This window comes from Thermomyces lanuginosus (assembly GCF_041956635.1).
Source record: "Thermomyces lanuginosus strain ATCC 200065 unplaced genomic scaffold VTN49scaffold_27, whole genome shotgun sequence".
NCBI lineage: Eukaryota > Fungi > Ascomycota > Eurotiomycetes > Eurotiales > Trichocomaceae > Thermomyces > Thermomyces lanuginosus.
This window is the reverse complement of record NW_027192361.1, coordinates 76,599-101,796: the sequence shown is the minus strand read 5'-3', so window position 1 is coordinate 101,796 and position 25,198 is coordinate 76,599. Positions and strand designations below refer to the sequence as shown.

The following is a 25,198-nucleotide window of genomic DNA, read 5'->3' as shown; positions in this document are numbered from 1 at the left end:
TATGAATTGACTCTTGTTGATCCAATCTAATCCGAGGGAATGGAAGTTCTGAAATATCATGCAAGGTACGCAACGGTGTCTGCAAGGTACCCAGCGCCGGTCTCGGGCCGATTGATTCCTCAACGCCAGCCTGTGCATCTTATTCTCTGCCGATATTCGACCAATACCGATTCGTCAATCATCTTCAGCTTCTAGTAGATTGCCAAAGTCTAAATTTAATAGTCGTACATTGCGACAAGTTGAAGTCCAACCTGAGAGTAGTATCACTACTACCCTGCAGAGGATCAGCAGATTCCATCTAACCAAGCCGAAAGTAAAATGACTCCCGACACGGTAAAACAAGTTTTGCTTGCCCAAGGTTCTCGTGTCAACTGGATTCCCGAAGTCCAGAACTATGAGTACCGGAAACGGCAAGCGCAGTGCCAAGAACAGCGAAACGGACATCTCGGTCAGACCGCCAGACTAAACCATAAATGGGAATTTACCCCAGGGGCAATCACATGCACGTGATTCGGAGAAAATCTCCCATCGACAGTGAATAACAGGGAGAGCGGAGGTCCATTTGGGGAAGATGAGACGGTTATTGAAGAGAAAAAAAAGGGTGTCTTTCGAATAGACATGCTATGTGGACATGAATTGGTGATTTGGCATACCATGCGTTGGTCTGGGCAAAGCAGGAGCGGTCAATGAACTCGCCACCGACGTGGTTTGCCCCTTGGCTCTGTTGTCAATAGAGTTGGCGTAATTTTTTTTTTTTCTTCAGACCCTGAAGTTTTTCTCGCCTCTGGCCTTATAGTAAACAGCGTCGCTCGTTTTTGCCAATCTTTTCTCTCATTTTTCTCTTGTATGTTATTACTGTCTCAAGTCTAGCCCTGTGATTTCCTCTGTTCTGAAGAGAGTCGCAGGGCATATCTTGGGTAGCACTATGAATTCATTCTAGTCCCCACGGAGCCTGCTCCCTGAAATCTGGCTGCTACTTAGCAGTCCCGTTCGTCTTAGTATATCGTTCTGGTCGACATTGACGCCTCAAAACCCTCTCATTGTGACCTCAGTGTCCGTTACCATCTGCTTGCAGACTGCTTCTTCCTAAGGAGTTGGAAGGCTGTGGTATTCAACCCATATAGAACGGCTATGTCCTCCGAGCACACGTCACACCGTCCGGCGAGGCGGCGAGCCTCGATGCTGTTTCGCGTCCGTCCGAGAACTGCCACGGCTGGAGAATTGTTGGATAATGCACCCGCTGCATGGTCGGAGTTGCAGCGGGATACAAGCAATGGATTCTACGCCGAGGACAATGGCCATAACGAACCGGTTCTCGAAGAGACTAGTGCGTTTCCGGAGCCCCTCGTGAAGCATCGCCCGACGAAGAGCTTCTCCAACATTCGCCATGGTGTCGACGGGTTGCGGGCCCTCGGTCGTCGTTTATCGGTGACCATTCGCAAGAAGTCGTCCAAGGGTAATCTCCGTCATTCGCATGAGACACAAGACCATAGAGACCATGGTCAGCCGCTCGGAGTTGAGGGTGCGCAGCGCTTGCAGGGTGGCTCGAGGATACACTCCAGCATCAGTCGTCGGCCGTCGCTGTCTGCCCTGCAAAGTCTCCATGCTCCGTTGACGAGTGCTGGCAAGATTTCCTCTGTCATGGGTCTTGGCGCTCCAGTTGTCGACTTGTCCGCGGGTGCGGCTGCTCGGGCAGCGGCTGCTGCTCAGAACGAAATGTTCAATGCCGAGCGAGTGTCGTCTCGCACAGACTCCAAGTTCTATGATCGGCCGGAACGGGATTCGGAGAGTGGGATTGGAATTGATCTTCGCGAGCGTTCGGATTCGTCTGATGCGGACCTTGCCGTTGTTCGTACAGGTACGTCGTCTTCAGGTCCATATTGATAGTCGAAATGGGAGCTAATATCGGTCGTTCAGATCCTGTGGTCTTCTTTCCCCCTGAAATCATGGCACAAATCTTGTCGTACCTCGACCCTGAGTCGCTCATGCGGACCGAGGCGGTGTCACGAGCATGGCACAAAGCCGCGTCCTCGCGCCATGTTTGGAGACATGTCTATCGTCGGGAGTTTGGGTCGAGAGTCCCCCCGTCTAAAGCAAAGTCAAAGGTCCACTCAGCAGGTTTGGGTAAAACTCTGCCGAATCAAGATTGGAAGAGGATATTCTTGATCCGCCAGGCCTTGGAGCGTCGATGGAGGGACGGAAAGGCAGCTGCCATCTACCTCCAGGGCCACACGGACAGTGTCTACTGTGTCCAATTCGACGAGTGCGTAGCCTCTAATGCTGATGTCGTCGCCAAACAGTACTAACCTCTAGTACTGCAGGAAGAAGATCATCACAGGGTCTCGTGATCGGACAATCCGGATATGGGATGCGCATTACCCCTGGCCATGTCTCAAGATCATCGGTGCTAATCCCAATGATGCGCCCAGCAGCGGCCCAGGAACCGTCCCACCGACCGCCATCACTCCGCCGGCCAGTGGCAGCGCTCCCATGTTGGCAATTTGCCCGCAGGTTCAGGGCCCCTCTGACGTGGCCAGCTGCGCTCCGCGGTCGCCCGAGTATCATAACGCGTCGATTCTATGCTTGCAATACGATGACGAGATCATGGTTACTGGGTCCTCTGACCATACATGCATTGTTTGGGATGTTAAGGACGACTATAAGCCCATCCGGCGTCTGGTTGGCCACAAAGCTGGCGTTCTGGATGTTTGTTTCGATGATCGATATATTGTCTCCTGTTCCAAGGACACAACAATCTGTGTCTGGGACCGACACACCGGCGAACTGGTCAAGAAACTGCTAGGCCATCGCGGTCCCGTCAACGCTGTCCAGTTGCGCGGTGATCTTGTGGTGTCCGCCAGCGGCGACGGGATTGCCAAACTGTGGAACATCACCTCCGGACTCTGCATTCGCGAATTCGCCGGCCGGGACCGCGGCCTCGCCTGCGTCGAGTTCAGCGACGACGCGCGCACCATCCTGGCTGGGGGCAACGACCAGGTCATCTACCAGTTCGACGCCAACACAGGCGAGCTAATCGGCGAGCTCAAGGGTCACAGCGGGCTGGTCCGCTCACTCTACCTGGATAGCATCAACCGGCGGATCGTCAGCGGCAGCTATGACATGAGTGTCAAAGTCTTCGACGCAGATACGGGAGAATTAACTATCGACCTCCCTGGCTGGACCACGAGCTGGATGCTCAGCGCAAAATCGGACTACCGACGAATCGTGGCCACCAGCCAGGACTCGCGGACAGTGATTATGGATTTTGGGTATGGGCTTGATGGAATCGAGTTGTTGGAAGAGGCGTAACAGGTATTTGTTTTTTTTTTTTTTTTTTTTTTTTTTTTGGGATTTTGGGTTGCATATAGGTTAGCGGCTGGTTGGTGTGCCCGCTATTTTCTTTCTCTGTGGGATATATTTTCGCATGGCCATAGGGTGCTGTTTTGGTTTATAGAGTTGGGTCTCTTCTTGCTCTTTTTTTCCGAGCTGTTTTTTCTTATAGAAAGCCATCTTCTTAGAGCCTCAAGACTAGAATCTAGACAATGCACACTAGATTATACTCACCGACTTCTGGGTCGTCTCTCTTCCTCTCCCGTGATTCGACATACCTGTGGCCTTTGCCTTCTGCCAATCCCTGTTTCCCTAGGGACTTCTACTGACCCTCCAAATTGTCCAAATGGATAGGTTAAACTGGATCATCCACTCTCTTCTATGGCAAGAAACGACTCCGCAAAAGGAACACCGGGCACGAAATCGGGATTGAAAAACCAAAGCTGTGCACCATTGTCTCCAGCAATCGCAAACACCTCACAATTGTCAAAGTTATGAAAGTCCGGGAGATGGTAACGAGTAATATACCTGTCCCCGCTTCTCATCGCCTCGTGCTGGGTCCGTGGCTTTTTGCGACCGTAGGGTTCCCGTATGTCCAGCGGGTACGGGCGTAGCGTTGCCACACCCGTGGTGGTGTTATGGACAGCAATTCCCTTACTTCGAAATGACCAGCTGTAGGCGATGTCCGGGACGAGTTGAGTACAAAAGTGACTCAATGCCACGTTATCAGATTGAGCACGATCGACCCATCGGAGATTCAACTGATCAGTGGTATAATCATATGTGAAGAAAAACACAGGATGGTTCATAGGAAGGCACAATCCAGTTACTGTCTTGTGGCCAAAGGTGTCGTACCAACGGATTACACTTTGGAAATGTTCCCTGTCCAAACGATAGGAATAGTCGGCCAGTGCAAGGGGGAATGTTTTCCTTCAAGCTGCCCTCCATTGGTCAACGCCCATTTGGTTTGCAGCACCAATGGCGGATCTTCGTCGGGATCAATCTTGAAGACCACCAGCACGTTATCGTCTGCAATCCAGGTGCCAGAAATCCACCCTAGTGGGGTAGGTGAATGAACCAATTTCCTGGACTTGATCCTCACGCAGATCCCAAACCCAGATGGAGGTGGTATTGCTATCGAGAGAAACGGGTAATATAATGACTTTGTCCTTTTGAATGGCCATATGCTTGATAGAGAAAGGACAGGGCCGTTTTAATTTCTGTTTCCGTGTGCGCACGTCCCACGCTATTATGAATCTGTCAACATTTCAAGGGTGAGTGTTGTGTAAGACGGTGCCGACAGTGTGCGCAAGATCAAAGCAATCTCTTACCTGCTCTCCACGGCGACAACAAGATAGCGATCAGACAGGTTCAAGAGTACTACGGAATCTACCTAGTCATCGAGAGTATAGACGGTTTTTTTTCCCCGGTCTCGAGGTCTAATATGGTAACCTTGTCATCGTGATCATCAGGTATCAAGTAGCATAGTCGGCGCGACTTGCACTGGAAGAATCTAGCGGCACGCATTTTCACCGGTCCCTCTGGCCACGGGAGATAGACTTTCTTGACAGGTTGAGCAAACTGCACATTATGTAGCCATCGGATATACTTGATCGCATCGGCAGTTGCAACATTCGTGGCCCTCCATGTTCAGGGCCCTTAGCGTTCGAGGCAGGACACTCCGCATAATTCCATCGCATGAGAAGATCGCACGCCATCGTTTGGAGACCTAAGTGCTGTTAGAAATCGGGGCCCATGAGTTTGACAAGGGCGTGACAAATTACACCCTCTGGTTGCGGACAATGTCAACTCCGTCTAAGTAGTCCGCGACTTGAACCACAAGCTCCAGCGGCAGAAAGCCGATAATGTCAAACTATTCATGCCAGCCTCGGCCTACTGCGAGCGCATGTCTGCGTTACTCCTCCATTCTTCGTTTCGCAACTCCTCTTGTCTGTATGTAATCTGAGCCGCAGTTAAGTCCAGTCCACCGCGTCCAGTCGAAGCATTAGTGTGAGCATGCCAGCATGTGCTGAGGAAGGCGTTGAAGTATCTGTATTTTTGCCGGCAATACTTCACCAACGAGCCCCCAGAATAGCTTGTTTGCCCTTTTTTCTTTTGGCAAAGGCTCTCAAAAACTCGTCAGGTTTTTCAGCTGATGATATTGAAGTTGTAGCCTAATATATTGGTTTCTTGGAGGCGATCATCACCTATTAGTCAGGTATTTTCTGCTACTACTGTAGTACGGAGTTCTATGCTTGGAGACAAGGCCTGAGAGGATAAATACAGTCATTTCATAAATTGTGGCATCTGAATTGGATGAAGCAGATTTTTCGTTGATTCTGAGGAGTCCTGGCCCTCCATCCGTTTTGCACCAATCCCATAGATAGCATCTGCTGTCTAGTATAGGCTGAATCAGACATTTAGACATTCTTACCAGTCAGGAGGCCCATTTAGAAAACGTCCATATAAGTCCTACCCGTCAGTGCTATTCTGTAGTGACTACACGAATTTGATCCGACCTGCGGACAGCTGAACAGCCAAAACCTTCGCAAAGAGTTGGACGTACTACGTGTTACGTTCGAACCAGAAAAATGGATAGGCTCACCAAGTGGTCAGCCAGCCGGGCGGAAGAGTGGAAGATGCCCAATTTGCTGATAATGGATGGTTACTATAGTATTAGAGCTTACCATTGTCGTTACTCACAAGGCCGAATCTCGATACATGTCCTTGGACTATTAAAAGGTAACTGGTTCGATTTCGTGAATCATCCACTCTCTTGCATGGCAAGAAAAGGCTCCGCGAAAGGAAGATCGGGAACGAAATCGGGATTGAAAAACCAGAGCTGTACGCCATCATCGCTTGCCAGACCAAACACTTCACGGTCGCCAAAGGGCCTCAAGCTAGCTGGACTGTCAAAACAGGTTGTCCAGCTGCCTACTCTCCCCGGCTCCTTACGCACATGAGGGTCCAGCAACTTGCAGGCCCTGATTTCTCGCTTGTCCAGCTGGTACAGATGTAGAGTTGCCACACCCGTAGCGGCATTGTGAATTGCAATCCCTTTGTGCAAATGTGCCCAGCGGTAGGAGATGTCCGAGGTAAGAGAGATGCAACGACCTGGCACTTCATTATGTTTAATGGACTCGGCGCAGGCGATCCATCGAACACTCAACCGATCAGTGGCATAATTGTATGAAAGGATCATCGAGGTATTACGATCCTTGAAACACATTCCAGTTACCTCCTTGTGGCTGTGGGTGGCATTCCAGCGAATGTTCCGTCCGCGGGTATCGTGCTCGTGGACACGATGGTTCGCTGGCGAGAGCTGAAATGTTTTCCTGTCTAGCAGCTCACCGCCGCTCAACGACCATTTGGTCTGCTGCACCAACGGTGGATGTTCAACCCAGTCGATCTCGAAGGTCACTAGCACATTATCGTCTGCGTCTAGGTGAATGGTATCGAGACGGACGGGATACGTGAAGGTGCAAATGTTTTGAAGCCGATCCGTTCGAAGGTCCCAGACCCAGACTTGCAGAGGACTGCGCTCAATCGGAGTAGGAATAAAGAGTACTTTGTCCTTTATGACGGTAATAAAGTTGTAAGAACAAAATGCCTCTAAGGCCAATCTTTCCGATGTCTGTATATTCCACGCTTCAATGACCCTGTGAACATTCGTCGTTTCTGTTAGATGGTGCCGACAAGGTAGACACAGAGGCGAAGCCATCCCTTACCCCCGCTCCACGCCCATCACAAGATACCGATCAGACAACAAGACGAAATCGAGATATTCGTCGGCGGTATAGGTCCAGGTCGATCTCTTTCCGGTCTCCAGATCGAGCATCGCGACCTTGTTTTCGCTATCACCGGGTATTATGTAGCACAGTCGTCGCGAATGGTATACAATCGAATTGGATATTTCCACTGACCCATCTGGCCAAGGGAGGAAGACCTTCTTCACCGGTCGAGCAGTCTGCAAATTATGCAGCCATCGAATGTACTTTATCGCATCGGTGGTGGTAACATTTGTGGATTCCATATCCAGTGCGTCAAGAGCTCGGGACAATACCCTCTCGGTTATTCTGTCGCACGAGAAGATCGCACGCCATCGTTTGGAGACCTAGTACGCGCTGTCAGGAGTCAAATCAATGACAGTCTCGACGAGACATATGTATGTGAGACCGAACCCTCTGGCTCCGGACAATGTCCGCTCCGTCTAAGTACTCCACTACATGAATCACCAGCTCAAGAGGCAATTCGCCGACAATGTCGAAGTACTCATGCTTGCCTCGACCTGCGGCAAGCTCATGATTGCCTTTGTCCTCCATTCTTTCGCTGCAACACCTTTCTTTCGATGCGATCTAAGCTGCCATTAGGTAATCCAAGGCCCCACGTCGAGTCGAAGCCGGGTATACGGCGCACTGATGAAGATGAGCAACTCAGCCAAGTGCATGGTGGATTTCTTGATCGTATTGATGCTCTTATTGGATCGGGGATTGCATTTCCACCGACAAATGTATTTGTCAGAAACCCGAATCTGTCCATACCTACTATTTGCTGTACACAATTCGTTGCGAACGTAGTCTGAGTTCCTTTATTTGTTGCTACCAATCAAACAGCATTATATTCGCCTCACAGTCGCATCTACCAGTATCTACTCATTTCGCAATTAATTCACTGGCCTCCTAGATAAGAAAGTGGCTGCGTGAAAGGGAGATCGGGCGTGAAATCGGGATTGAAGAACCAAAGCTGTGTCCCGTCGTCGCTAGCCAGGCCAAACACCTCATTGTCCCAAAATGGCACAAAGCAAGACATCACGATCCGAGTAACGTTCGGCGAATAAAACGGTAGGGGCCGGCGCGCATTCAATGACCTGCGCGCGCTGACTTCTCGGGTGTCCAATTGGTACGGGTGCAAAGTCGTCGTACCCGTGGCAGTGTCGGAGACTGCGATCCTTTCGCACCACGTTGCCCACCGGTAAAAAAAGCGCGGACAGAGAGGGATGCGAGGACCTGAAAAGTCATAGTCGTCTATAGGGTCGCCACAGTTGATCCATCGGGTGCTTAGCCGGTCAAGCGCATGGTCGTACGTGAGGAGCATTGCGACACCAGCTTTTTTGACGCTCAACTGGGCGATTGTCTTACGGCCGTAAGTGCGATGCCATGCTCGGAATATATTCTTCCCGGACACAGAACGACCATCCAGTGAGAGAGGAAATGTTTTGCAGTCAAGCTGCTCTCCACCGTTCAATGACCATTTTGTCTGCTGTACCAATGGCGGCTCGTAGTCCCGGTTGATCTCAAATACCACCAACACATTCTCGCTTGCATCCATGTGCCAGAATATCACGGAGTTGAAGGAGCCAATTGACAACACATGATCCGCACCCAAGTCCCACACCCAGAAGGGGACAGACTCCTCGAAGGAAAATGGAAATATGACGACTTTGTCCTTTTCAATGGCAATATTGTGGATAACACCAGGAGCGTGTTTTCCTGACCACCTCTGTGATGTATGTATATCCCACACTATAATGGATCTGTCAACATTAGTCAAATGTTTGACCAAAAAAACAAAAAAAAAAAAAAAAAAAAAACTGCCGACGAGAACAGATCACCGCCCTACCTAGTTCTGTGCGTGATCGCTACCAAATAGCGATCAGACAGCTCCAAGTCTTGAATGGCCTCCCCAGAATCGCTGTCCCAGATTGATTTCTTTCCAGTCTCGAGATCCAGCATGGCGACTTTGGTACAGCCGTCCTTCTGGATGACATAACAGAGACGGCGCGAGTGGTACGCAAGCCGATAGGGCGATTCCATCCATCCATCTGGCCAGGGAAGAAAGACTTTCTTCATCGGTCGTGCAAACTGCAGATTATGGAGCCACTGGAAGTGTCTCACCGTATCAGCGGCTGTGACATTCGTAGTCTCTACTATTCCAAGGCCCGCAAGGGTTCGGGACAAAACGCGCTTGATAATTTCGTCGCACGAGAATATCTCCCGCCATCGTCTGGAGACCTACACGTTGTCAGGAACTTGAAGAATCAGGGCTTTGAACTTCGACAGTAGTAATCTCACCCTCTGGCTCCGGACAATGTCGGCCTCATCTAGATGGTACACGATCTGGATCACAAGCTCAAGAGGAAGAGAGCCGACAATGTCATAGTATTCATGCAGATTTCGACCGGCCACGAGGGTATTTTCGCGTTGCTGGCCCATTCTCCCTGTCTCAGTCGCAGTTTGCTCTCATGCAACTTGATCCATGGTTAGCCATACTCGTCCAATCGAAACACTGACGCAGACATACCCGCTAATGACAGCGACCAAGAGGTGTTTCGATTACACTGAATGGGCTGCATCGAATTGAGTATTATTCTGCTGCCGAGAATGTATTTATATCGAAACTACTCACGACTGAACAATCAACAATTGCCTTGATTTTTCCGAGCAGTGGGACAGTAACAATTCCCGTCCTCGTATCGTCCTTGCTTTAGCTTAGTCTAATCTTTGGAGGCGATTCGTCATTGGCCAACTCATGCTGATCTTCATCCAAGGACAGAGCCCAAAGAAGGGAGGTTCACCGGACCGTTCGAACGGAGCTTGTGTGGCATCTGACTTGAAAAGATGCGCCGATTCTGAAGCATTCTGAACGTCTGGCCTGATCATCTTGAATTGCATAGTGATATTTGCAGCCTGCAAAGGCTGAAACAGCGAACTAGACATTCCCACCATTCTGAACGACCATCAGCTGCTAGGCGAATCGATTCTGCAGGCAGTGCGAAACTTGCCCATAAGTATGCCATAGCAATCTACGGGTACGTGAAATTTTGTTATGTAACTGAGTTAGGTAGCTGTTTGACCAAACATTTCAGACCGACCTAAGTAACTACTACACGCAGTACTAGTGAGTGGTGCGTTGGGAGCAGCGGCCGTCCAGTTGGCAGCTGCAGACGGCGATCGTAGTTTTAATATCGTTCCCTGCGAGAAGTATGTACTGTCTCTGTACACGTACTCGGACTGGACACCATCCAGCTAAGTCGCTGGCTCCGATTTCGCGATTTATCCACTCTTTTTCATGGCGGCAGAAGACTTGACACCGAGCTCAGAGAAGGGTTTGAAGGACCAGATTTGTATACCGTCCACGCCAGCCAGTTCAAACGCTCTCACGGTAGCCAGAGGGTACAAAGGTAAGTCCATGGAGCTCATCCTCGCTTCCCTGACGTGAGGGTGGAGGCAAGCGAGCATCCAGCAAGTTACAGATGTTAACTTGCCGCGAGTCCAGCTGGTACCGATACGGTTACCGTGCCAATTGTGGTGTTGTAGACAGCAACCCCTTGGCTGCGGCATCCAGAGGTAGAAGATATCCGGGATAAGAGAACCGCAAAGCCCGAGTATAACAAGGTTGCTTATAGGTTCGGCGCAGTCGATCCATATGGCACTCAGCTGGTCAACAGCATAGCCGTACGAGAGTACCTCGTGACATAATCACTTCGGTCATAAGTGCGATGCCATTGTGCATACATTTTCTTCTGGACACACGTCGACCTGGCCGTAGAGAAGGGGAATGTCTTGCGGTTAAGCAGTTCCCACCGGCCAAAGCCCATTCTGTCTACGACATCGACATCGGATGTTTGTCCCTGTTGATCTCGAATACCATCAGCACGTTCTCGGGCTGCGCCAAAGTGCCAGAAATGCACATCCGTGCGATTGGAGAAGGAGCTATTATCCCTGGTCTTACTTGTACATAGATCCCAAACTCAGATGGGAAAGATCCGTCTGAGGACGGGAATGCCAAGGGAGAACGGTGGATGTCTGACGAAGAGGCATCGTCTGATTTTGGAGCATTACGACCATATGTGCTCTTCAAGTGCATCTTTGCAAATAAGATAGGATGTGGATAAGGATACAGTTTTCAGTTTCCTCCATTTTGATTAGATTCCACATCCTGATGGCTCTGCCAACGGCCATCAACCTTTGCAATGTCAAATGGCACCAACAAGAACGGATCACCTTGTTAGCTATTCACAGTGACCGCAACAAAATAGCTAGAAAGCGGCCTGATCTGTCGTATGTGAAGCCCAGGATACATTCCAAGATCGTTCGCTGTCTATAATCGAGATCCGCTACTATGAACTTGTCCGTCGACATGCGTGACCTCGCCATGAATTACGTAGGCAAGTCGGTGGGAATCGTACTGGAATTGCTCGGGTTGCTCGAGCACTGAGTCTTCTTTTAATGGAAGAAAACCTTCTTGACTGCAGAGCAAGCCACAAGTCTGCAACTCTCGGAGATGGTTCATTGTTTCGTAGTCAAAGCCGATGCCAACTAGATACTGCACGGCTCGAACTACGAGCGAGAGAGGGAAAGAGCCGACAATTTCATAGTAAAAATGCTCGTCTCAATCTGCCACAGAAGCATTTTTGCAATTCTTCCTCGTTTCTGCGCTCACAATTGCTCGGTTCTTGCTTCAATGCAGGCTGATCTGCAGTTACTCGTTAGGTCGGTTCGAATCGAAACATTTGTTTAAACTTCATTCCTTGCGCGAAAAGTGAGCATTAAAGTCCAGATGATTACCGACAATTGCACCTTCCTACTGCAAGTACATGCTAGTACTCTGGAGATACAATGCAAGGATAGATTCGTGTGAGGGTCATGAAAGCGAAGGCGAAAAAAAAGAGTATGACTAAGCATACTAATCCTCCCTCCATGGTTCGCCATGGATCAACGGCGGTGATTGGGCCATCGATTTTGGCGCTTGGCAATTTGTACTGTTTCTGTTGCGTCCAAACAAACCTGCACCGTTCAACTGGACTTTCCTCTTCAATTGCTTTGGGTCCTCGTGTGATCCTTTGGAGCACCGGTAACTGTTCTCGACTGTTAGATACTTCTGCTTTCGGAACTGACATCTGCATCCAGTGTCAATCCCCCCTTACTTCTTTCCGCTGCTGCCCCTGCATAATAATACCCCGCCATGACCGAGTCAAGGTTCGTGGTTTTTTTGGACTTGGAGTTTACTGCAGACGTGTTGCAGAGAGCTGATGTGCTGACGCCTGCATTCAGACAGGAGCTCGTAGCATGGGTGAACAGCCTGCTGCAGCTCAACCTTACGAAGGTTGAGCAATGCGGCACAGGGTATGAAGATCGAGAAGGAACACATGACTTGACTATGTCTTGCTAACTGTAGCGTGTGATGCAGTGCCGTTTTCTGCCAGATTTTTGACTCCATCTTCAGTAAGTGGCAGCGCGTGCGCCGACTTTTCTAAAAGGATCTCATCTAACCGAGAACCACCCCTACTCAGTGGACGTACCGATGTCTCGAGTCAAATTCAACGTAAATACCGAATATGCCTACCTACAAAATTTCAAGATCCTTCAAAGTGCGTTGCTGCCACTCGTGCTTTTGGTTCGGCTAGAATTAACCATGCGCCGATCGACATAGACACCTTCACGAAACACGGTATCGACAAGCCCGTTCCGGTCGAGCAACTAGTCAAGTGCCGCATGCAAGATAACCTCGAGTTCCTTCAATGGGTCAAGAAATATTGGGACCAACACTACCCCGGTGGTGACTATGACGCCGTTGGGCGTCGCAAGGGTTCTGGTGCTCCCCCGCCGGCGAGTGGCGGCGCCCCGCGCGCCGCGTCCAGTACTGCACGCCGCGGAGGTACCACGCCGACAGGGGCCGCGCGGCCACGAGTTGCCGCGGGCGGTGCCTCCGCTAACAGTGCCACTGTTGCCGCATTGCAACAAGAAATCGCTGCCCAGAAGGAAGCAATCGCTGGGTTAGAGAAGGAACGGGACTTTTACTTTGCGAAGCTGCGGGACATTGAGCTGCTATTGCAGAGTGCGGTCGAGGCGGATCCAGAGCTGGAGAAAGACGAAGATTCATTGGTTAAGCACATTCAAACGATCCTGTACTCGACCGAAGTAAGTCCTCCTTATAACCCTTCTTTTTTCCCGCTTTGGTGGCTAACCATAACTTTTCAGGAGGGCTTCGAGATCCCGCCAGAGGCTGAAGCCGGAGCGGGAGAAGAGCTGGAGACATTCTGATTCCCAAGCGAGCAACGTTTCTTTTTTTTTCAATACCCGGCGATTTGTCCCTTTCTTCCTTCGACAGCTTCGCAAATATCGTTACAGAAGACGTGATACCTTCACTCGTTTATCGTTGCCCTTTGGTTTCCTTCTTCCTTGTATGAAGCTGACGAAGATGTGTTTGCCTTGGACGTTGTTGATACCGTAATGATAAAAGCGGGTGAGCATGGAGACTTGTTCTAGGCCCAGTCCTTGCTCCAATTCGTTGAAGAACAGTTATTCCTCTGGTAGAATCACTACAGATGCAATGTATTGTTCTTGTCCGACTTCATTGTGATTATGGCGGCGGCCGACCCAGCGCTGATCGACGATCGACGTCCACTGCAGGTGCCCAGGCAAGTGAAGCGGTGTGACGCAGAGGATCGTCGGACAAGACAAAGCAGAAACCAAAATAGCCTTCTTGTTTGAGTTTAGCGTCAGGTACAAAAAAGGATGATCTTGATTGGGATTAGCGTACGGTCGGGCCGTGCTTGGCGATTGGTCAGTGCCGGGCCGCTGTGGTGATTGGCCTCCGAGTGAGGGAAGAGCCCTTGCGTTTTCTGCCCAATCATGCCGGGAATCAAGGCTCTAGAATTACTAGAATTTGGACTCAGGAAGGGGGATTTTCTTGGTTTCGAAACTAGTAGAGTCACGCGATCTGCTTCGTTGTTTGTTCCGCTGGAGTACGAGAAAGGCAGAAGGCAATAGTCCGTAGGAGAGAATAGAAATTCAGCGTGAATTGAAGCCCAACTTCAGAGTGTAGATCGGGACCATCTTGTGCGTCTGCATGCACTCCGTGTTGAAGTGTTCGGTGGACAAACCAACCATCGACTGCCATCGAATCAGCCCGACAATTCGCCCCCAGAACCTGACCAACTGCCGAACGCGCTCTCCTTCGGTTCCTGGCTAGCGTGACTTCGATCTTTTTTTCTTTTTCCCTCCTCCATCTTGTAGTTTATCTGTAGTCCCCGACTGCAGATGGTCAAGATGGCCTGCTAATCGGCCCTTGAACCCCTTCGCCGGCTTTGCTTTTCTTTCTTTTCCTTCTTACTCTCCTTTGAAAACTGTTCGTGGCCACCCCGGTATGCATCTGCTCGTAGCATCGAGATCCCCAATCTGACTGATCATCCGCTGCTAGATTTCCCAGTCAGCCGTGGTCCAGGACCGGCGTGACGTTCGCTCCTTAAACTCAATCACCATCGCTTGTCGTGATTCCATCCTATTTTCTCCTTTGGGAGCCTCAGTTCGATCCTTGGTTTTCCGTTCTTTTCTTCCAATTCATCGTGCGAACCCGGCAGATACACCGATTCTTGGCTCCCGGCCGAGTCTTCATGCATTGTTAGTTTGGACGTCAGCAGCAATTGATTATCGTCGGAAACCGTTGTTGGAAGCTTGTATCCGGAACGTGTCGCCTGTGGATGCTGATTCTTGTTCGATCACCCGCCGCCAGGTTCTGAGAGGCGAATTGACGAGAAGGGGAACCGAGAATGACACACCATCATCACCATGGGAGGCTTCATCGTCACCTCAGCGCCGCGGTGCGCTCGAGGACCACCACTGTTACCCTGGTTGCCCGGAATGACGATCGGTCCGATGCCACTAACTTGCAGGCTGTTGAGGGACAGAGGGCTGGCGCAGTTACACGCGATGACTCGCAACAGAATATCCACCGTAGGGATGACGTCCCAACGCTCACGGCCACCGACGTAGTCACAATGTTCAAGGTAGCAGTGGAGAGTGGCAAGTCGCTGGTCACCGAGTACACTCTTCCAACCCTGCCGGCCACAGTGTCAGATCCTCTGTATGGGCTGATCACCGTGCCGGCCCAGACTGAGACTGCTGTCCCAAATCCGCGTCGTCCACCAGAGGACGAGTCAGCAACGGAACAGAATACAGTTCAACCATTGCAGCCTCCATCAGATGTGCGGACTATGATCGATCCTCCAGAACCAACGTCCGCATCGGAACCAGATACAGAGACAATTTCGTTGGTGTCGCAGCCTGATCAAGCGCCGACTGGGATTCGGACTCCATCCGATGAGTCTAGCAGTAGCACCACATCTGCGACGTCAGCCAAGTCAAACAGCAGCACTGTATCTGCGACATCGCCCGGGTCAAGCAGCAGCACTACGTCTGAAACACCAAGTGAATCTGACAGCAGCACTACATCAACGAAATTAGCAACATCCATCTCTACTACGCAACTAACGTCGACATCAATATCCTTTCCTTCCAGCACACGTCCTCATACAGCTGCTGAGACAGGCTATACAACAGCCAGTACCAATGGCAATTCCGCAACGTCCATCGGTGGTGATGCAGACAGCACGCCTGGGGGAGGAGTCGACGTTGGCAAGGTGGTCGGGGGAGTCGTGGGTGGGGTAGCTGGACTTTCCCTGGTCTTAATCCTAATCTTTCTCTTCATTCGATGGCGCAGAAAACGGGCTGTCGACCACGGCATAGAACCGGCGGCGAGGTCCGCGGAGATGGCATCGCATCGGGCGAGCGACACGCCGCTAATCCCGGCATTCATGCGACGGCTAGGCCTGTCATCAACAAGGGACGCAGCGGCACCCGCGCCTGCGGAGCGCGGCTTTCAGAAGATCTCCGGGCGAAAAATCCCGCCGGCCCTGCGTACTGGCGGCGACGGGTACGGCGACGGCGTAGAGGACGAAGTCATCCCGGAGCTCAAGGGTCAGAATCTCGATGCAGCGGCCGCCAGCCCGGTTTCGCCACGCTCGCCGGCAGGGTTTGCCCGGACTGGAAACGGGAACGGAGGCAGAACAGGTTCCGACGCAGGGTCCTCCCACGACGACGACTACGTCGAAGAGTCGCGGGACGTCGTGGACCTGCCACCAGCGCCGCCAGCACCGTCATCGCTGTCACCGTCATCGTCGTTTGCTCGACCAGATGCACTGGGCCGGAGCCTGTCGCGGCATGACGGGAGTCGAAGCAGCCGATTTACAGAGAGTATTTGAGAGATAATTTTTGGCATCTAGTTTAATGGAGCAGGATTTGTAGGGGGGGTTGGCTGAATAGAAATTGTATAAACGACATCACTGTATGCAAGTCTATATAAGTAACCGAAACAAACCCAAAACAAGCTTTTTATCCAGGAAAAAGTCATTATCATTGACGCTTCGTCCCCTCAACGCCGGGAGTGGTTTCGCTCTCCGTGGCGTTCTCGTTCTCATTCCTCGACACGGACTCTTGATCTGTCTGTTTCTCTAAGGGTTTCAACGAGGATCCCGAGCCCATTTCGGGGAAGAACAGGCCAGGAGCAAAGACCGTAAGGAGGATGGAGGCATAGAGAACCAATCTAAGCTCCCGTTAGTAGAGCTCCGAACAGTTGGAAGTCGGGGTAAACTTACGTTGCTTCGAGAACAATGTATGAGATCTCGTCGCGCATGATAGGGTTCCTGCCCTAAGGTTAGTGACTTGTTGATTCATGTCTTGCAGAGGATTAGCATACCCCCATCCGCCAGCCATTTCGGCAATTCTGTTAAACATCAGTCAGCACTAACCCTACGGATCACCATCTGAAACAATTGGAGCATACCGATAAATGCACCGCGCCAAAATCCCAACATACGCCGCCGCAATCGACGAGCAAAAGATGCGGAAACGCCTCGAAGTCCAAATCTGGCGTCCCGGATCCTCATCCTCACCAGAGGCCGCCGGCGATGTAGAGCGGAAATGCTTCCACGCTGCGTAAAAGAAATCCGCTGACAAGGCGCCAAACACCGCGAGATTGACGACCTGCAGGACAATACCTGCGATGATGATGCCGTTTCCGGCATCCAGCATCCGAAAGTTCACATCATCAGGGTTAGCCGTTGCGGCGGCATCGATCCCACCGCCGATGGCTTGCAGGCAGAGACAAAAGATGTCAAAGGGTAGGAAAATCCACGGATAGAGGCGCGGACGAATGCGTGACAGTGTCGGCCCGACTACCCGCGCTACATGCTTGAGGGTCAGGTAGATGCCTGCGCAGAGCAGCGTCGGCGCGAGGATGATGCAGACGAGTTGTGTTTTGAAGGAGTCAGACCAGGGGTTGTAGTACATTTGGATGCGGCTCGCATAGCCTTTATTGACCCTCGGGCGTTAAATTTGCCCGTCCCGTCAGCTCCTTCTGTTTCCCCTACAAGAACTACACCGAGAGTTAGGGCAAAGCAAAGACGCACCGACAGTCTCCAGAATCAGCCCCGCGCCCACCACCGTCGCAAACGTCCATGTTCGTTTCCAGATACCAATCACAATTGTCCCGACGGCGCAGAGCCCAAACGCCGCGCAGAAGAACGCATTTGCGCCGAGGTTCGGGTAATAACCTAACGTGGTGGCCTCGACAGGACAAAAGAGGTTGACTTCTGTGCAGTGGATCCGGGCCATAGTTCGTCGTGGAATAATCGGCTATCAGACCAAAGAAGGCTGCGGACACCTAATTGCGTGTATTCGATGCGATCGAATCCAGTCGACCATGTTTCGGCCTTTTTTGAATGGACGTTGAGGGACCAGAAACCTGATATACTCATATACGTATGCTACCTACTCAGCCATCGGCTTGGCCTGGTTGATAATCGCCTAAGGCCCACGACTCCACGGGAAGTACGGCATATACGAGTGGGCTTACCAATGATTACTAAGGGAAATCGACTGCCTTGCCGATAAAGGGTCTGAGATCTGAGCTAGCCCTTCAGCTTTTTTTTTTTTTTTATATGCTGTCAGACAACGCCTTTTACTGAGTCGCGCGGATCTACAGGTACGAGTTCGCCTCATGAAAATTCACTTGTCATTGACACAATGCTGACCCCCTCCGTCTAACTCCCTGAAACATGCGATGAGAGCCGTAAATAAATGTATCCGTTGTTGCCTGTCTGGGTTTCTGTAGCTTCGCGGAGGCTCGGGACTCGGGATATTTTCCTCAGCTTTATGCATATTGGCGGGTGCCAAGACCACTACGCCTGGCCCCGTTTAGTCCGAGACGAGTTCCGCCAAGCCTATTCGCACGGGGCATTCGGATCCGTCGTATCCGGGCCGTGGAGGTCACGTGATATGGGTTCGAGAAGCTCTTGAGAAGCCTACCTCGGCATCCTCAATTTCAGCGCTGGCTCAAGAGATGTCACCGTCGTCCCACCCTCTCCATGCCGTCTGGATTTTTGTTCAGCTTGACCCGGCACTCCGGACAGTACCATTTTGTTGTCCGGCTGGGTATCTCAGTCAAGTTGACACACTCCAGATGGAACCATTCCCGATCACACTGCTCCCTGTCAGACAATGAAACGCGTTTCAAGCGCGAAGACACAGTTGCTCACCTCCGAGTTTTCGCAGCAAATCATCGTCCCGAAGCTGACGTCCCCGCAGAGGCAGTACCGCGGCTCGTTGGGATCAATCTCCTCCAAAACTCCATCCTCATCAATCCGGTAGTCTCCCTCCAACTTGATCTCTTTGCCTGTCGATGATCTCTTCTTAGTGGGTTTGGACTTGCGCCGCCCATAACTGACGGCAGCGCCACCATCCTTGTTGGCTGATACCGGCCCAGGAGCTGGCCGCTTGCGTCTTCGCGTGCCTCCCGCCGCATCGGCCGACGTCGCGGCCGGTGTCGTGCTCTTCCGTCGCAGATGCTCCCGTGAAGTGGGGCCGACCGACGGCTCGGCACTAGCCGCAGCTGATCGACGTCTCGTGGAAGGACGTGAAGTCGTGGGTGGTGTGGAAGTTTGGGCTGTCGCCGACTCGGCCGGTGCTGGTGACGCCGTCCGCAGCCTCCGCCGACCAGCGGCAGCTGCTGCTCCCGTAGCTCTTTCCGCCGCCGTGGTTTCGGTCCGTTCCAGCGACTCTTTCTTTGCCGGAGTGGCGCCTTGCGCCGCTTCTTCAGCCTTTCTCTTGCGCGTATTTTTCTTTTCGCCTCCCCTGGCATCGTCGCTTACGGCCTTGCCTCCCTCACCCTTCTCTGCCTTCTCCGCTGCGGCAGCGGCAGCGGCCGCCTGCTCGCGCGCCATGTTCTCGCGCTTCAACCGCTTCGCCTCATTCAGCATCATGCCGCGATTGCTTGTCTTGGTCTCTTCTAGCGTAGCACCCATCGCCGCTGCTTCTGATTTCCGGATGAGCATTCCTGGAACGTAGTTGTTCATGATATCATCACAATCAATGAGCTCCTCTCCCGTCTCCTCCGCCCGAGCCTTGGCGGCCCGGTAGCCTTCCCAGCCTCGGCCTGCCTGGGCGAGTTCCCGATTAATCATAATCTCACTTGGTTGCCAGTTCGCGTTCTTCTTCATCTTTTTTCGTAGCCTCGCCATTTCCCAGTCTGTCAGACGCAGCCAGGGAAGATCCTCACTGCCCTTCTTTGCATCCTCCGGGGGCGGTTTGAGTTGCGCAAGGGCGGCACTTGTGGACATTGTCGCGCCACCTCGTCCACCACCTGTCCCGCCAGATCTCCCACCTCGTTTCGGCGGCTGCTTCTCTTTATTTGTCGTGGGTTTCTCCGTTTCCTTTTCTTTACGGGCCGCCGGTTTTGGAGCTACTTCACTGTCCGACTGCTCGGTACTTGCTATTGGGGAGTCCGGGTTTAACCCGGTAAGCACGGACCGTCGGCCTCTCGACCTGGACAGCGAGCCCCTACCTTGGCCATCGAGACGTAATGTAATTCTAGGAGTGACCTCCTCTCCCTTCTTCCCGGCACGTGAACGCTTACTTGCTGGCGACTGGGCCGCAGAAGATGGTTCTTCAGGCGTTGGTTTGGGCAGTGATTCCAACTTCTTCTTGATGCTGCATAACCGATCATAGTGACGGTCGATCACGTCGTACAGGCGGCATGCTTCCGCATAGGAGGCTTCGCGCGCGTTCAGAGCACGATCGAGATGTAGTGATATTTGTTGGCGGAGTTCTCGCGGGTTTGGTCGCGACTCGGACGGCAGATCCGGCAGTTGTCCATGGATCTTGGTAAGCTCGTGAACCTTTTGCGCTTCGTCCAGATATCTTTCGTCGAGTTTTCGGATCAAGGTCAGGGACCGGATGAGATCACAAGGGAGGTATTCCGTGTAGTCGATGAAATCGGAAACGGTGGCCTGCGCGTCTGGGTCAAACGGCCCATCAAAAATCACGCCTCCGGTATCGTCTGCAATATCGGCCATTGTCGCAACTACTGGAAGAATGCCGCTGGGTACATATCAAGGGATTTCCGCTAGTAAGTTGATGGCGGTTCAGGGCTTCACCCCTTTTCAGAGTAATGGAGCCAAAGGAAGTCCAGATGATGTGATGCCCAAGATTGCTCAAAATGAGCTCGGTTAAGGGCAATGTAGCACCGTAACGCAGCTCTGCTGCGTTCGCCTAAATCAAGGCGTACTGTCCTGTCACGACTCGCTGCCGTCCGCGGCGCGACTGTTGTTACGGATAATAAATAATCCGGCCTCCGAGAATTCAGAATGCTTTCCGTATCTGGTTACGGAGCCCCAACTCTATTTCGCAGAGTATGCGCTTATCTAATCGTTTGCAGGCAACTGCCGCTCTGGCTTGAAGGACTTGTTTATGACTTACTACCAATTCTACCAGTCAATGCTCGTCCAGCTATTGGCAAATGCAGGTTTCCTGCGTTATATTCGCATCAATGCCTGATTAGGCATGAGAATTCACGTTACAACCTGAACACGAACGCGCCGATACCCAGTCGTGTCACCATTGCGCCGCAATCTCTGAAATTTGAGTCTTTCATGCGGCGTCACCATAGTGCTGATTCACTGTATGTATCCGCCTAACTGGTGTCATTATGACTCTGGTTGAGCCTAGTTAGTAGGAGGACACCTCTTTCCGTTTGTGTCCCGTCATGAGCTGTTGCCCTCTTTTTCTTCCTTTCTTCCGGTTGCACGACTTCTCTTCTCTGCATACTCTCTTGTAGTCGCCCTAGCCGCGCGGTCAGGCTATGGACAGGGAGGCGCGGTTGGCTCTGCTCTTCAAGCGGGATAGACGCCTGCCGGACATGGATCCAGGGCGACCCAGTCGGCAGACTCAGATGTCTGCGGACATGTCATCGGGTAACGAGGCAATGGCTGATGCTGAAGCTCCTCCTGCAAGCATCTCCAGTGTCAGTCACAATGCATCCGAAGCTGAAGAGCCTGCGGTCAAGAAACCGTGGCATCAGCGTGACAGTTCAATCTTTGAGTCTGGCGAAAGGGCGGATCCGACAGCCATCGAGAAGGGCTTCTGTCCCTTATTTGCGCTTTCCCGCCTGCCTTACAAGTACCTCAGCGGTCAGAACGGCCGCGATATTGCCAGGGTATTTTTCGATAGCGGGCAATTCTGGAAACAGACATGGGACCTGTAAGTAAACTCCAGTTCGGACTCCGGCGGTCACACGAACCCCTCGGGGTAACAGCGAGGACCATTCAGATATTACATTCTGCCACCAAGAGACGTCTACGAACATCCCCTGACCCTGGTGCCAGCGGCTCAAGTGGAGGAGTTTCTGCAAAAAATCAGAAAAAAGTTCAAGTGTGACTTGGCCCTACCTGCAGATCCTCAACATGGCCTGGTACTCAGGTTCCACGAGGAAGCACCGCAGCCCCAGTATTTGGGTCGGTGCTCGAGCAGCAACGATAAAGAAAGACTGATGGAAGAATGCCGTCGCAATGCTCAAAACCAGGTCCCTCCCGAACTTTCCGGCCTTTCTGAGGACTCTATCCAGGAATATCGAAAAATGTTGTCATTTGCCGTGGATGCTTCCAGGAGAACGAGCAAGGCGGAAAAAGAGAGGAAACGCAAGGCAAAACTCCAAAGGCAGCGGGAATGGGCCCATGCTTTGCGACGAGGCATGTGTTTCTTCGGCCTGCTCCCACAGCGCCCAACCACTACCGAGGGCGGACAGGTGCAGCAAACCTTCACTCTGCGGCCTCTCGAATTGAACGAGCCCAGCCCCTTTGATCCTGCGATGGAGCCTATCTTCATCTGTATCGATGTTGAGTCTGATGAAAGGGCTTCTCGCGACGCCATCACTGAGGTTGGAGTCTCCACGCTGGACACCTTGGACTTGGTGGGCGTGGCTCCCGGCGAACGTGGGCGCAATTGGACCGAATTCATTCGCTCTCGCCATTTCCGCGTAAAGGAACGTCGCCATATCGTCAACCATAGATTTGTGAATGGGTGTCCCGACATGTTCGATTTTGGGCGGAGCGAATGGGTGTCGATCAAAAACATTGCCAAGGTGGTAAACAGTTGTTTCTTTCCCCCTTACTCGGCGGATTCGACTGCTCCCAGCAATGGTTTGCAGCAGAAGGGGGAAATTAAGGAACATAAACTTCGCCGCAGAAACATCATTCTCGTCGGGCACGACGTTCAGTCCGACATTCGGTACCTTCGTAATCTCGGGTGCGCCGTGTTCCAGCCGGGGGCTGTGGGCGGACAGTCGACACATGACGGGGCCAGAAAGACTACGAAACCTAATCAGCCCACCTTCGTCGACACGATGGACACGAACACACTCTTCCAGGTGCTGAAACGCGAAGAAAACCATCGGGCGTTGAGTGTCGTGCTCATGGGTGTAGGCATCGTTGGATGGCACCTGCATAATGCGGGCAATGATGCGCGCTACACGCTGGAGGCCATGGTCCGTATGATTCTGGCATCCCGTCTGGCCATGGAAGGAAAGACGCGCCCGTGGGAGTCCAACTCGATCAACTGGGCCCTGAAGCCGATGTGGCCAGAACCCGTGCTCGGCCCTTTGGCTGAATCATTTCGGCAGCATGAGGCGGCCTGGAAAGAGGAAGTACAGCGTCGCGTAAACGAGGCGAACGTGGAGGAGATCCGTGTTCGGGAAGACTGCGGAAACTGGGAAATTGCGACGGGCTGGAGCGAGCCTCATCATGCAGATGACATTGATGGGGGTAAGCCGAGGGGTATTGTGATCAGGCCTTCGAAAAAAAAAAAGGCGGGATAAAGCCTAGACAAAGGTGCCTTGTTCCTTGATTAAACGCGTTTATTGCGATATGCTTTATTGTTTGTTTCGGGACTTTGCATCGGTTTCTATCAGTATATGGTACTCCGAAGTAAACAATATTAGCCGTCTTTTGACGTCACGGTTTATTCATTGTAATCAAGACGAAAATCTTCGCGCAGACCCAATTGCGATATCTCAAAAACAAACCTCCGAAAATTGAACGAAGCCAAGCTCGGGGTTCATCTGAAAATTGTTGATACCAAACCCCATTATTCACTAAAAGCCCCGCCGTAGGCTATTGACTCACTTGGCCATTTGTTCTTGACTCTCCGGGCTTGGGCATCAAAGCCATCTTATTCCTTCTGTCGGCACCCCGCAGTATAACCAACAAGCAGAACCCCTCTGTACATCGAACTAATGCAATTCCACTGAAAAATGGAGACAGAACCACTTACGAAGTTGCTCAAATCCACCAACAAGGCGGCGTTTGAGCGCGCGACCAAACATCCGTTCCTCAACAAAGCGGGCCACGGCCAAATCAGCAAGCAGGTGCTCTCGGAATGGCTGGCGCAGGACCACCTCTACGCACAGGCATATGTACGCTTCATCGGCGGGCTGTTAAGCAAGGTGACGCTGCGGCCATGCAACTCCAATACGAAGCAAAGCGGGTCGCCGACGACAGAGCAGCGGATCTTTGACATCCTGGTGGACTCGCTGGTCAATATCCAGCGGGAGCTGCGGTTCTTCAACGATGTTGCCAAGCAAGATGGACTGGATCTGACGGCCATGCCCGCATCGACGACCAACGAGGCGGGGGAGTACGGTCCGGGAGCAAATGTCTTTGGTGCATCTCCCATTACACACGCATATATCGACCTGTTTATGTCCGCAACCAGCCCCGGCGTTTCGTTGCTGGAAGGGTTGACGGTCCTCTACGCCACGGAGTATTGCTACCTGCATGCGTGGCGGTATGCGGCGGATGTGATGGCGCAGTGCTCGTCATGCGTGTCCAGTACATCGCCCTCGTCCTTCTCCGCCGGTCACGAGCGGGACCTTGACGGCGGGTCCCTGCGCCGTCAGTTCATCCCCAATTGGACGAGTCCCGAGTTTGAGAAGTTTGTCAATACAATCGGCGACGTTCTGGATGAACTGGCTGGGCAAGTCAAGGGTGCGGAGGAAATTGAGCGAGAAAGAGGCAAGTGTCTGGCTTGGTGGAAGCAGGTGCTATGGTTGGAGGAACGTTTCTGGCCAGATGTTTCTTAGATTGTTCAATGGCAGGTGTTTGGTATTTTTGCCTGCTATTCTATATACCTACAAATTCCATTCGCAGAAGGGTTTCTTGGAGCAAATTGCCGATAGGTCGAGTCAGTTGAGCAAGGCAGTGCCATGGCTTCCATGACTGCCATTGACTCCGGCTCCCCAATTGAAATATGCTCTAGCAAATACGTGCCTTGGCTCTGTATTGTCGGCGAGTTAAAGAGACTCGGCATTGCCGATGTGCAGCGCAGATCGGACCAAGGAAATAGTATTTCTACCTACCAAAGGTAAATGACCCAGGGTAGCTACTAAGGGTTTTCAACCATAGTCTCACTGGACTCGGTTTGCCAAGCACAATAGCTGTAAGCTGCAATGCTCTGCTGCCTTGTCAGGCATGAGGTCATATGCAGGAGAGCTAAAAGCTCCCACTCCGCATAAGCCTAGACCATGCTCCAAACGCTCTCACCGATAGACTTGACGTCAGTGATTTAGTACTTAGACACACGTGCAGATCTCCGCACGATGATCCCCGAACCTCATTGAAACGATTCACGGACATACGGATATGCCAAGGGTTGAGGCAGTGCTCTTGGAAAATGGAGGTTCGACAAATCACAATCCAAAC

At 51.9% G+C, this 25,198-nt stretch overlaps 10 protein-coding genes across 10 annotated transcripts; 5 read left to right on the top strand and 5 right to left on the bottom strand.

The window, feature by feature from the left end:
• Positions 1 to 1,131: 1,131 nt before the first annotated feature.
• Positions 1,132 to 3,309, top strand: VTN49DRAFT_2236 (uncharacterized protein; the record flags this gene model as incomplete). The annotated part of the gene is made up of 3 exons (XM_069409939.1): positions 1,132 to 1,858; positions 1,918 to 2,263; positions 2,322 to 3,309. 3 exons carry the CDS (start codon positions 1,132 to 1,134, stop codon positions 3,307 to 3,309), a joined length of 2,061 nt encoding a protein of 686 aa, XP_069268794.1.
• A 2,785-nt stretch (positions 3,310 to 6,094) lies between these two features.
• Positions 6,095 to 7,652, bottom strand: VTN49DRAFT_2235 (uncharacterized protein; the record flags this gene model as incomplete). Its single annotated transcript, XM_069409938.1, has 3 exons — positions 6,095 to 6,989; positions 7,059 to 7,444; positions 7,512 to 7,652. 3 exons carry the CDS (start codon positions 7,650 to 7,652, stop codon positions 6,095 to 6,097), a joined length of 1,422 nt encoding a protein of 473 aa, XP_069268793.1.
• Positions 7,653 to 7,998: 346 nt separating this feature from the next.
• On the bottom strand, positions 7,999 to 9,542 carry VTN49DRAFT_2234 (uncharacterized protein; the record flags this gene model as incomplete). Its single annotated transcript, XM_069409937.1, has 3 exons — positions 7,999 to 8,863; positions 8,950 to 9,341; positions 9,402 to 9,542. The coding sequence occupies 3 exons, from the start codon at positions 9,540 to 9,542 to the stop codon at positions 7,999 to 8,001; spliced, it is 1,398 nt and encodes a 465-aa protein (XP_069268792.1).
• Positions 9,543 to 12,294: 2,752 nt separating this feature from the next.
• VTN49DRAFT_2233 (uncharacterized protein) lies at positions 12,295 to 13,373 on the top strand (the record flags this gene model as incomplete). Its single annotated transcript, XM_069409936.1, has 6 exons — positions 12,295 to 12,308; positions 12,384 to 12,455; positions 12,520 to 12,554; positions 12,623 to 12,700; positions 12,763 to 13,250; positions 13,311 to 13,373. The coding sequence occupies 6 exons, from the start codon at positions 12,295 to 12,297 to the stop codon at positions 13,371 to 13,373; spliced, it is 750 nt and encodes a 249-aa protein (XP_069268791.1).
• Positions 13,374 to 13,692: 319 nt separating this feature from the next.
• On the bottom strand, positions 13,693 to 13,966 carry VTN49DRAFT_2232 (uncharacterized protein; the record flags this gene model as incomplete). The annotated part of the gene is made up of 2 exons (XM_069409935.1): positions 13,693 to 13,811; positions 13,873 to 13,966. 2 exons carry the CDS (start codon positions 13,964 to 13,966, stop codon positions 13,693 to 13,695), a joined length of 213 nt encoding a protein of 70 aa, XP_069268790.1.
• Positions 13,967 to 14,881: 915 nt separating this feature from the next.
• Positions 14,882 to 16,372, top strand: VTN49DRAFT_2231 (uncharacterized protein; the record flags this gene model as incomplete). Its single annotated transcript, XM_069409934.1, has 1 exon — positions 14,882 to 16,372. One exon carries the CDS (start codon positions 14,882 to 14,884, stop codon positions 16,370 to 16,372), a length of 1,491 nt encoding a protein of 496 aa, XP_069268789.1.
• Positions 16,373 to 16,523: 151 nt separating this feature from the next.
• Positions 16,524 to 17,783, bottom strand: VTN49DRAFT_2230 (uncharacterized protein; the record flags this gene model as incomplete). The annotated part of the gene is made up of 5 exons (XM_069409933.1): positions 16,524 to 16,713; positions 16,766 to 16,813; positions 16,867 to 16,893; positions 16,954 to 17,479; positions 17,579 to 17,783. The coding sequence occupies 5 exons, from the start codon at positions 17,781 to 17,783 to the stop codon at positions 16,524 to 16,526; spliced, it is 996 nt and encodes a 331-aa protein (XP_069268788.1).
• A 730-nt stretch (positions 17,784 to 18,513) lies between these two features.
• Positions 18,514 to 20,521, bottom strand: VTN49DRAFT_2229 (uncharacterized protein; the record flags this gene model as incomplete). Its single annotated transcript, XM_069409931.1, has 2 exons — positions 18,514 to 18,651; positions 18,707 to 20,521. 2 exons carry the CDS (start codon positions 20,519 to 20,521, stop codon positions 18,514 to 18,516), a joined length of 1,953 nt encoding a protein of 650 aa, XP_069268787.1.
• Positions 20,522 to 21,306: 785 nt separating this feature from the next.
• Positions 21,307 to 23,316, top strand: VTN49DRAFT_2228 (uncharacterized protein; the record flags this gene model as incomplete). The annotated part of the gene is made up of 2 exons (XM_069409930.1): positions 21,307 to 21,704; positions 21,774 to 23,316. The coding sequence occupies 2 exons, from the start codon at positions 21,307 to 21,309 to the stop codon at positions 23,314 to 23,316; spliced, it is 1,941 nt and encodes a 646-aa protein (XP_069268786.1).
• Positions 23,317 to 23,751: 435 nt separating this feature from the next.
• Positions 23,752 to 24,579, top strand: VTN49DRAFT_2227 (uncharacterized protein; the record flags this gene model as incomplete). Its single annotated transcript, XM_069409929.1, has 1 exon — positions 23,752 to 24,579. One exon carries the CDS (start codon positions 23,752 to 23,754, stop codon positions 24,577 to 24,579), a length of 828 nt encoding a protein of 275 aa, XP_069268785.1.
• Between the last annotated feature and the right edge of the window lie 619 nt (positions 24,580 to 25,198).